General features: G+C 37.8%; 1 protein-coding gene across 5 annotated transcripts in view; it reads right to left on the reverse strand.

The window, feature by feature from the left end:
- Positions 1-2,768: 2,768 nt before the first annotated feature.
- fbxo8 (F-box protein 8) overlaps positions 2,769-12,333 on the reverse strand; it is a 125,240-nt gene continuing 115,675 nt past the window's right edge. For all 5 annotated transcript variants that reach the window (XM_067982501.1, XM_067982502.1, XM_067982499.1 and 2 more), the window contains one exon: positions 2,769-9,782. In XM_067982501.1, coding sequence (XP_067838602.1) covers positions 9,595-9,782 — 188 coding nt within the window. In that variant the 3' untranslated portion in view covers positions 2,769-9,594. The remainder of the gene's footprint in view (positions 9,783-12,333) is intronic.

A 12,333-nucleotide genomic window follows, 5' to 3' on the forward strand; every position in this document is an offset into this window, starting at 1 on the left:
CGCGGTGACCATCAGGTTAGACAGCGCTACCCAATGTGTTCCAACCGTGGCTAATTAAGGATGACATTCTCACTGAAATGTTAACCACCCTGAAGACATTATTGCAGGTTCAATCAAGCGATGAATCGCTTATTATTAAAAAAGGGATTTAAAAAAAAAACACGAATAAAACACATTTAAAACGTCGACATTTTAAGAGCCTGGGTCAAATTAACCGCAAAAATTACCCAGAAGTTGTTTGAAAGCAGTAATGTAATTTTAAATGCATGATGAAAAATGACTTGAGAAGGGACTTTGACTCTTAGGATTAATTATAATAATTTCGTTGTCGATATTTTTCACTGTGGAGTTTGTGACTGGGATTATTTGGTATTGGATCCTTGTTTTCCCTGGAACTTTTTTTCCCCCTCAGGCAAAGGGTTATTGAGCTCTGGAATGCAAGTGACAATTTAAATCGAATCAGTAACAACCTTTAAATGGAAGAAAAATAATTTCGGATTACTTTATTGTGCGAAAAATAAAGATGAATAAAGGGCTAAAGATAAAGACGTGATCATTAATCTGAAGGTAAATCTTTGGATATAAATCCATGCATAGGTTTGAGATTCGACTGATTTCGAGCTGTTACACCCTGCAGTTTATCCGGTAGTGGATAAAGTTGCCTTTAGTTTGTTATGGGGCGTCAGTAGGCAATACACTAAATTTCTTGTCCACACGATCACCAGTTATTACAAACAGGCAGCAACGTGTACCGTAAAGGAAGAGGAGGATCTTCCTAAAGCAAAGAGCGGGTCTCAGCATAAAGATGTGCTGGAGTCCAACTAAATCCCAGCCTATAGAACATAGCAAAGCTATGAAAAGTGATGGAAGGAGACCATCAAGATAGAAGAGTATAGATGGACTGGAGAATTACAGTGTATCTCTCTGATCACTAATAATATAGCATTTATAAAGCCTCTTATGTTTATTGGATCATCATCTCAGTACCAACTAAGCAAGTTCAATTTGCGATGAGTCCCCTTTCTCCTAAATAGTTAACGATTTAGTTTAGGTACTAATCTAAAGAATCACCTGTAGGACAAACGAATATGGTAGCCATCAAATTTAGTATTTCCAGACCCGTTCAGTTCGGTTGTGGGGATGACATCTGCCACACCGGGTAAACTAGTTTTTAAAACTAAAACCCACCCGAGTAGAGCTACAGATGTAAGTTACTGCTCAGATACATTTATTCAATCGCGAATCATCACATTCCAGCCTCTGGAGTTGCTCCAGTAGAATATTACACTTCTGCTTGCTGGAGTCATTCAATGATTAACTGACCTGGTGTGCGCAACGTAACGACACGTGTAATCGAGGCATAAAGCGAATACCCACCGTAAAAAAAAGGAAGAAACTTCGGTTCAAACGTGTAATTATGCTACGCACGAATTTCCTTGATCTTTTATGCCCGTAGATCGATCCCTGAGTCCTGTTGCATCTCGGCTTATCAGAATAGCCCCGCACGGTACGCAGGAATTTCCTGCAATTACGCTGGGTCAAAATAGGTATAAAATTCCGCCCAGAATTTTAGGCGCAGCAGGAAGCAAAGCCATTTTTCTGGCGTTTTTGTTTAGCGAATTTTTACACTGGCATGTTAACGAGATTGGCAGGAAATTTGGGTGTATGAAGACAAAATGGCCACACGAATGGGCGTAATTTCAGGTGTAATTTCCCGATTCTATGCTGCTCCACCCCCCCCCCACACACACAGGAAGCAAATTCCACCCTCCTATAATCAATATTTTGAAGCTCAAGTTTTGCTAATCAAATTTACGTTATTTAAAGCACAGTGCACCAAATGACAGTACATCGCAAGATACAAGACTATTTGCAACCGTTAAGTAGGGCTATCTCCAATTAGACAACTCCTACATTATTTTAATATAAATATTTTGAAAATTTAGGGTTGTACCCAAGGAAATACTTTTCTTGCTATATACTATAAACATTCAACTATCTCCCCTCTCCAAAAAAATGATTGACTGCTATCACACCATATAACATATTTGCACTTTGATTGCAAAGCGTGCAAATTTGTTGAGCATTTCAATACAAATGGTCCATCTCATATTTTTCAACGAGTAAAGATTAAAACGGTACTATTCCTATAAAATGAAGCAATTCTCCTGATAAGCTTTAGAGCAGCAATGTACTCTAGATTAGGATGGGGGTGTTCAAGCTTTTGCCATTGAAGGACTACCTAGGTATCTACCATAAGCTTCAATAAAGCCTGCCATAAAGTTTAAATTCAGTCTAACAACAGTCATTTTAAAAATCTCCAGGTCCCAGAATTACAAACAAACAAATAATACAAGTGTAAATAAGATTGAGTTGGCTGGGAGGGCGAGATTGCTGGGGGTTAGTGCCACAGATTGGATAGGCCTGCTCAAGACAGAAAGTGTAGTTGGTCTTTCTGTTAAAAGGAGTTAAAAGCCACTAGGGACAGCTTTTAATTCCCCATCCTAGTTTAAAAGAAATCAAAAACTGAATATTGGTGGAATTATGACCTTCAATGTGTATGTGTTGTGGGAAGAAAACAACTTTACGTTGAGAAAACTTTCATATATTCCTGAATAATTTGGTATCTCATTCTTCAGTGGTCCTCTGTTTTTGTATGTTGTATGGGACTGTTGTGAGCTCAAATGTCCTCTTATTATTATTAGCAAGATTATAGCTATTGGAATAGCACACAGAAAAAAAAGCATACACTAGGATAGGAGATAAACCACTTCAAGATCATCTTTAATTATGTGCAACTTGTGCTCAGCAGTACAATGCATAAAATTCAACCCAAGAAACCATAAAGCATCTTCTCTGTCATTACCCGATGAAAGCCATTAATAGATGGATAGCTTGTGTATTTACCGAAATTAACTCCCAGCCTTTTTTAACCTAATACACTTTGTTTTGACAATGAATGTTTCTCTTTCTATTGAAACATTATAATTCTGTGCTAATTTCTATACTAATGAAGGTACATTAAACTAAAATGTATTTTGCTAATAAACTTTAAACGTGCATCTTAAAGTTATTCAAAATGAGCAAGTTAAAAAACTGTGAATATAATGCAGAAGAATGAGACCTGAGCTGCAATACATCACAATTTCACTTTTGTAGAGATTTCTTCTTTTTAGTAATTTTATACAAAACATGGAACACAATACTGATTATACACACCTCACAAAATAAGAAAATCACTAGTTGCATAGTGAAGTTGCTAAACAAGTTCCAATATCATTGTCCTTTTTGTCAAAGTAATTCTCTCCAATATTCTTAATGTTAAAAGTTCAAAGTAATTAAAATTCCTATGTAAACATTCAGAAATAATGCTATAAAGTTGTACACGGTTTGACTTTTACTGCTGAATGCAAGATATTTTTGTATCACACAGAAAACAAAATGATATCAATTTAACACGTTTTTAATAAAAGTTATAAACTTCAAAGTACAGATCATAATTGACAGGAGGTGTAAAAAACAAACATTTAATGCCATTAAATTAAGCATCATTTCAGTCATTTCCACCCCCCACCCCACACACACACACACACACACACACACATTCATCGCCTTGAGTGAAAGATCTTTAGGTCAGTTTGTACATATAGGCGGATGCAAACACATTGAAAATGCACACACCCTGAAATACCTCATAAGATTCAGGCAACTTCAATCTTCTCTGGCATAAAACAGCAGACTTTAAAGGGGAGGGTGGGAAACAAAAAGTGAAATATTCCACTCTGGAGGAAAGTTTCCGATGGGTGTGATACTTGTAACAAAGATCATAACCATTTATATAAAGAAAAAGTCTATGATTTTGCTACACCCAGTCCACAGAGGAAATCTTCCTCAACATTGCTCATATCAACTTCGAAAAGGTGCAAATAAAAATTACTTCAAGCTCATAAGAACAGGGTTTGCAATGCAAGTAAATCTATTTCTTCAGAGACTGTGACTAACCATAAACATACAACTATCTCCAATCAAATATCAAAATACATGAATAGCTTATTGCCACTCAGATACAAAGGAGTATAAAATAGTAATTTTTTGATACAAAAGACTAGTTAAAAATGTAAGATTGGGTACTGATGCACCTTTAATAAACATGATTTTTCGAAAAGCTAATGGTATGCACATTATTTTATGAATAACTTCCAGTCTATAGAAGATTTTTCAAGAAATGGTGTTCTGAAATAACACATGGGATTTAATAAAAATTGTTGCAGCCTATGTCTCAAATACATTGTCAGCTTTTTCACCCCTTTCCTGTTACTGTTAATCACACAGTAAAATCTGCAAATTCTGTTGGTACTCGATGATCAGATTTCCTGTGCAGCCGGTCTCATATTGAAGTTTTCTGCTTTTTAACTCACCATCATTTTCAGTAAAACCCATAAAACATCACACTGGATATCTATTTTTTTTTAAAAATATGAACCAAGAAACATACTATACAGAGAACATCTCTTTATGTTGCAATAAGGTCCTCTGTTAATAGTAAGGACAAAACGGATTTTTTAAAAAAAAAAGAAGCCATACAATGTGCAATCAACTTCATGTGGAAATTTCTAGGGTAAAAGTAAAAAGAAACAAAAAACCTCAATTAGTTTCTCAAAACTTTCTACTAAAAAGATGCAGTAGTTTTAAAATGAATGCAGTAGCTTTCAGTGCATTAATATAAAATGAGAACTGGAGATGGTTACACTTAGTTTAAAATTTATATGCATGTTTAAAAAAATGCATTCCCTACATTGTAGTCAGTATTACTGAACCCTGAATCTTGCATATAGCAGCAAAATGAAACTGTAAAACAGGAAACTCAACTCCCAGAAATGTGGTGAAATGAATGGGTTTATTATTTCTGATGGGCAATACGGTACCGGGACATGCAGCATTCTTGGGCCTATCACACTGCTTCTACTCCAGGTACGATGATTATGGAATAAATAATGATGGATTGGAGTTCCCTGTTCTAAGTGTTTTGTTTAATATTTGCAATAAATGCAATTTGTAGCTTGAAAGAGCTGCATCTAATTTTTGGATCTTTCAGTTCACCAGCAGTTTTCAGTTAAAGTTGATTGCACTTCAACTTAAGACACTGGAAGTTAATTCTAGAGTCTTTTACCAAACTTCAAACTAAAATAGAAAGCTTACTTCTCTACCATGAAGCACAACAGTGCCGTAATTGGAAGATGGACGCACTGGATTGGAGTAAAATCCTGTTTATATTATTGATAAAATAAATTTTAAAAATTGATCAGTTCTTTCTCTATTCGATTACAGCCAATCCTATGAGGGTCGAAATTATGTTAAGGAAGTTTTCCTGTGTGTGCCATGTGTAGCAAAATTGTAAATGCATTCTTTTATAAACTCATTTACTATTTTGCTATACGTCGTGCACACAGAAAGGCTGGCTTTCTCCGCTTGTTTTCAACAACCCATGATTTTCCTCCAAATTATTTTAATGAGTGGAAAATCACAGGCTGGCAAGCACAGAATGGAAAACATTGTCCAAAGGCTTCTCCAAAACACTATTTTGACAATCAAGTGGAAGGATATGCTTGGGAGGAACCAAGGTGACTTTGGACCTATGGTTCCCGAAGCTTTCCGCCTCTGGGGTTTTTTTCTAGTGTCATGTCTCGGTCTGTTGTGGACTAATTGATAGAGATTGATTGCTATGATTAGTCAACAACTCTATTATTGTCGAATCATGTGATTACCAGGATGTACAGTTTTGGTCCATTTATCTAGGAAAGGATATACTTGCCTTAGAGGCGGTGCAACAAAGTTTCACTAGATTAATTCCTGGGATGATAGGGTTGCCCAAGAGGAGAGATTGAGTAGAATGGGCCTATACTCTCTCAAGTTTAGAAGAATGAGAGGTGATCTCATTGAAACATATAAGATTCTGAGGGGACTTGACAGGGTAGATGCTGAGAGGTTGTTTCCCCTGGCTGGAGAGTCTAGAATTAGGTGGCAGAGTCTCAGGATAAGGGGACGGCCATTTAAGACTCAGATGAGGAGGAATTTCTTCATTCAGAAGGTTGTGAATCTTTGGAATTCTCTACCCTACAGGGCTGTGGATGCTGAGTCGTTGAATATATTCAAGGCTGAGATAGATAGATTTCTGGACTCTAGGGGAATCAAAGGATTTGGGGATCGGGCGGGAAAGTGGAGTTGAGGTTGAAGATCAGCCATGATCTGATTGAATGGCGGAGCAGGCGCAAGGGGCCTAATGGTCTACTCCTGCTCCTATTTCTTATGTTCTTATGCAGAGGGTGAACTAGATAGACCCTGTTTTTTTTTCATCCAGCTCCTAATAGAAAACTAACCTTATGGTAAGGTTATATACCATTCATCAACAAAAGATTTAAAAAATAAATTTATTCAAAGGTAACTAAAATTCTATTTAAAAAACAACCTAAAAAGCACTTTATTCCTCCCTCTCTTATTTTGCATCCAAGGGCTAGATTTTCAGAAGGCTGCTGCCTGTAATGTATGACAGCAGCAATTGTCAGAGACAAATACAGAATAACTTATATACACAATATTCAGACAATGGCTAATTCTACAATGAATCCCTGTGCAAAAGAGCAGTTACCTACTTACAATTCAACTAAAATAAATTTTATTTACAGCAACATTTATATTAACTTTTTTTAGAGTCTGTAAACAGTACTGAAAAGATAATTTTTTGATTACAAATTTGTTCATATTGAAGCGAGAAGTCAGTCAGTTTAAAATTTGAAAAAAGTAGCATAATGAACATATTCTGTTATCTTTTGAAGCACCAAGTCACTATGAATCCCGAATTATGTTTTAGTGACTTCCCTGAAAGTCCCACTCCATGGCTGATGCAAAGCACTCTCAGATCAATGTTTTGGCCAATGGAATTATATAGGTAAGTAGGGCTTTGCCCAGACAAAACAGCAACCATCTTCCACCATCGCTACTTCTCAAGGCTACAATGTTGTGTCAGCTTAAATCTTCTACCATTTGCCCTTTCAATTCAACCCTTACACTGAGGTGACCAGCATGTACTATACCGATAGAGCTCAAAAGAGTGAATTTGTCGGAATTTGAAAAAATACCTGGGAAAGTTATCTAAATTTAAAACATTTTAGGCTCATCAAGGTGAGGGTACTGATGAAACAAATTATTCTTTCCCTCCAATTTTTGCAAAAAGCATTCCTAGTTCAGAAACAAATAAAGCTCTGATGAAAATTTTCCACGACCTTACAACAGCTACCCTATCTCACGGATGTGAGGTTTTCCCCATTCCTGCAGTCAGTTTTCTGACACAGCCGAGTGATATTGCCAAGTTATTGCTCAATGTGGGCTGAATCGTGGCCATTTCGTGCTGTAGGCCTGTGCTCACTAAGAACTAGGTTAAAGCTGCCAAAACCCACCTTCCATAGAACCCATACAGCCAATCAAAAGACTTTCACCCCACTAGTTTGGGCTAGATATGAACCCAAGTCCCAGCGAATGTACGGTGTGTCAGCCAAATGTACTGCCCTAAATATCATTTTTCCATTAGTCTGTTGATGCACTGTGTCATCAAAACACTAATTTATCTACTTTAACCTGTAAAGTGCACTAATGATAAATACTCAGGAGTCCATTGGAACGCTAGAATGATGTTGGGAATCTCATTATGGAAATGGAAACATGGAAAGAAAACAGAGACCATTTCCAGCCCATTATAGAGAAGCAATTAAAAAGACCATTTTGGACCCCAATCCAATCAGAGTGTATATGTTTTTCTTAAATCATGTAACTCTGCACTACATAAATCACTTCTCTATGGAATATTTACCAGTGACATGTGCAGGAACTAAAATCCAGGTGGTAAATATCTGATCCACACTACTTGTAAAATCCTAAATTACTTTTTGTCTTCCTCCCTTCAAGTGACTGTAGAATTATCTTGCCTTGTGTGCACATGTTGTTAATGGAAGACATTTAAAGACTGATGCCGGAGCAATGGGCATTTTAATATAGGGATTTCTGTGATACACATCTGTTTGAGTTTCTGCTGCACCCCTCATCTGATAAAATGTGATCTTTAGAAACCAGAGCTCAACTTTTCTCAATAACAAATATTTTTAAAAACAGAATTTCTTCTTCTTTCAACAAGTCTCACCTTTCACTGATTCCATGCGGAAGTATGGTTCCTTGAATGATGGCTACCTTCTGGTACCCTGTCCAGGCAGCCATTATTTATGTGCGAGGCATGACTGTGACTGCAGGCAGGCTACTTGACTGCATGGGCCACACACAGCCAAGTCTGATCCTGTCCTCACCCAACATTCAGGTGCACGTATTGCAAGAATCACAGGGCTGCACCAGTCATGGGAACTCTGGCTGATTTTCCCCTTGCTAACTTAAGACCACTAAGGCCAATTTTAATGCTCTCAACTGACACCGTGGCGGAGAACAGCTAACCCAGCACAGTCCAGGCATTAAATGTGGAACTCTTTATGACCTGTATGGTTCAGCTATTCACTGCACAAAAATTAGGGAGTCTGGTAACATGTATCTTTTCAAAAACTGCATCGAACAAGAACCAACTTGAATAATAACTGGGTTAAGCACTACAAGATTGGTTCGAATTAACCTCTCTATTTCCTAGCATGTCAAATACCTCAAGATAACTTCCTATCAAAGTAGGACTAAAATGAAAAGCTAATTTAATCAAAGTAGATTTTTAAATAAGAGTACAAGAAAAGAAAGCAGAGGAAAGAAGGTATGTGTTTCTATGATACTTTAAAAAAGTTTTAAACAGGATTTCATAAAAATTACAAAGTAAATCATTCATGCGTCCTTTAAACCAGCACACATAAGTTGATAATAGTTTCAAAGGTGTTTTGATAACAGCTAAAATAGTGTTCGTTCATGACTGGATACTAAGTGTGAAAATAGATATTTTGTTGCTACAATCTGGTTCTGAGATCAACCCATAGAAAAGGTATTGGTGTTCTAACCACAAAGACCGCATTACAAAGTGCTTTTTCTTTTGCTTCTATAGCATAAAAGTTCAAATTCAATAAAGAGAAAATAGTCACCTAATTTGCACAGAGAAAAATCTTTTAGTTAAAATACTTTACAATAAAATAATTATATGATTATAAATCTCTCTTATTTTGCAATATTTACACACATTACATGCATTAAAAAAGGAAGAAAAAAGGTTAGGGGGTTCGTAGTCCCACTTAATTCATAAACCCAACCATCAATTTCTAATGCTTCTGTAGTCCTTATACTTTATGCCAGTTTTAGATTAATCTAGTTCCCCAAACTGCTGCTTCAGACCATTGGCACTACTATGTGCAACTCATGATAACTAAATAATATAAAACGCAAACTGGTATTCAGTTACCAAAGTGCTAACAACGGCAAGATGGAAACAAAAGGGATCTGATTGTACACAGAGGTTACAATGGCCAGCACTAAAATAATCCTCGTGTTTACAAAAGGTCAATATACTTCATTGTGCAACTTTATAAGTTTGACCTTAATGTTCTGTCAATGTTGTTAATGGTGCTTTTAGGCAGCTACGTGGCCAACAAGGTAGATATTGTCATATAGGTGTCCTACAAAATCCTCACTGATATTCTGGGCAGCACGACGAGTGTTCCGGATGAATTCCCGCTTGGACATCTTGTTCTTCACATGCGGACTATTCAAATCGATCGAAAGCAGGATCAAAGAATAGCAAAGTACGTAAACAGCATCTGTATAAAAGAAACAGAACTTGCAGTCAATTTACGTAACGATGTAATATTAGATAGGATTGTCCAAATTATATAGAATTGCTGTCTTGCTAATGACAACATTGGGCATTTGGATCTTTACAAAAGCATTTTAGACGAAGGCAGATTCTTCCCTTTTAAAATCGACAGATGCCACCTGTTCATATTGGTAGTGGAAGTCAGATCTAACAATGCAATAAATCGATAGGATTCCAGTTATTTTTTTTACCGCCACTTTAAAAACAACTCTAACTAATTTCAATAGAATTTAAAAAAACATCTTTTGTCACTTTTGTTTAAATTATGCAAGGGTAGGAATAGACTGGGTGTTGGGCGGTTCTTCTTTTCCCAGACAGTAGTGAGCCTCTGGAATATACTGCTGTGGTGGGTGCTGACTCTCTGCATGCCTTCAAGAGGGCGCTGGATTGGTTCTTGACTGGGGCAGAGATCACATCATATAGAAAGTAAGAGTCTTTATAGAAACACTTGTGATCTCCTGGACTGGTTTCGATGGCCTGAGGGTTGGAGAGGAATTTTCCAGAGTATTTTTTCCCTTATTGGTCCTGGGTTTTTGCCTTTCCCTGGAGATTACATGGCTGCAGGAAGGTAGGAAGTGTCTAGTCATGACGCTCAACCATCATGAAGTGTGGGGCAGGCTAAATGGACCAACTGGTCTTTTCCTGTCCTTCAATTTCGTATGTACTTCCGCTCTGATGTGAATTATTGCCTACTGTCACTCAAGCGTGTAAGGTGTGATACATACGAACATATGACAATGACGGACAGAAAAAGACCCACTGGTACATCCAGCCTGTCACACACAACTGCAATGCCTTGTGCATCGCAATATATATATACCATCCACCCCAACCGAAAGCCATGTAATCTCCTGAGAGAGGCGAAAAAACAGATAAAACCCAGGCTAATTATGGAAAGAGATCTAGGAAATTCCTCTCTGACCCCTTTAGATAATCTAAACAAATCCAGGAGACTACTCTGGTCCTGATTAATGTTATACAGTACCTACCTTTTATACAACAACTTGCATTTATGCACTCACCTTTAATGTTTTAAAACGTCCCAAGACATTTCACAGGAGCATTATCAAACAAACTCTGACACCGAGCCACATAAGGAGATGTAGGACAGCTGACCAAAAGCTTGGTCAAAGAGGTAGGTTTTGAGGAGCGACTTAAATGGTGGAGAGAGGTGGAGAGGTTTAGGGAGGGAATTCCAGAGACTAGGCAGCTGAAGACATAACATACGAGATGTCATAAAGTGTTTTAAATAAACACTACATGGCAGATTTCACACTCCGGATGGAGAGCAATGCTCGCAATGAGGGTCTCGCGGAAAGTCGAGGGCACACAGTGCGTGATTTTGCGTTCAGCATTTTAGTGGGTGAAATATCATGGGCTGCGTGCCTGGGATGCACTTCCTGTGAATGCTGTTCCCCACTAGAAGTGTGGAATTGAGCCTTATATACCTTCACATGTACACACACCTGAGGGAGGTTTAGCTCATCCGAATTCAGCAACGTACAATCGTAGAATCAAACAGCATAGAAGGAGACCATTTGGCCTGTGCCGGCTCTCTGAAAAGAGCTAGTCAATTAGCCCCACCCTCCTGCTCTTTCCCCATAGCCGTGCAACTTTTTCCTTGATCAAAATTCTAGAAGAAAACTTAAGTAACAGTACAAAATGTGACTTATGGTATAAGAATTATCTACATAACAACAGTCACCACACTCCTAGGGTAATTCATTATGTGAAGTGCTTTGAGACTTTCTAATAACGGGATAAGGTGCTACATAAATACAAGTATATACTTCTTCAATTATTTTTTATATCATTAAATATATTGATACTGATCATAAAAATAGACACACGGTAATATCACAGATGATGGCATAAGCTAAAGGGTAAAGTTAAAGCAGTTTATCATCATTTGAACCCTGAGAAGCATCAAATTCTGAGCCATGGATGCGAGCTAAATGCCAGAGGAAAGGCAAGGGCAACTGTCCTTAACATCAAGGCAGCACTCAATCGAATAGGGTAAACATAGAAAATAGAAGCAAGAGTAGGCCATTCGGCCCTTCGGGCCTGCTCCGCCATTCAAAATGATCATGGCTGATAGTCTAACTCAGTACCTTGTTCCCGCTTTTTCCCCATATCCCTTGATCCCTTTAGCATTAAGAAATATATCTATCTCCTTCTTGAATACATCTAATGACTTGGCCTCCACTGCCTTCTGTGGTAGAGAATTCCACAGGTTCACCACCCTCCGAGTGAAGAAATTTCTCCTTATCTCGGTTCTAAATGGATACCCCATATCCTGAGACTGTGACCCCTGGTTCTGGACTCCCCAGCCATCGGGAACATCCTCCCTGCATCTAGTCTATTTAGTCCTGTTAGAATTTTATATGTTTCGATGAGGGTACCAAGGCACCTAGCAAAGCTGAGATCAATGTGGGTCAAGGGGAAAACCCACCAGTGGCTGGAGCCATACATGACGTACAAGAAGAGAACTGAGG

Source organism: Heptranchias perlo, chromosome 4, assembly GCF_035084215.1.
Source record: "Heptranchias perlo isolate sHepPer1 chromosome 4, sHepPer1.hap1, whole genome shotgun sequence".
Lineage (NCBI taxonomy): Eukaryota > Metazoa > Chordata > Chondrichthyes > Hexanchiformes > Hexanchidae > Heptranchias > Heptranchias perlo.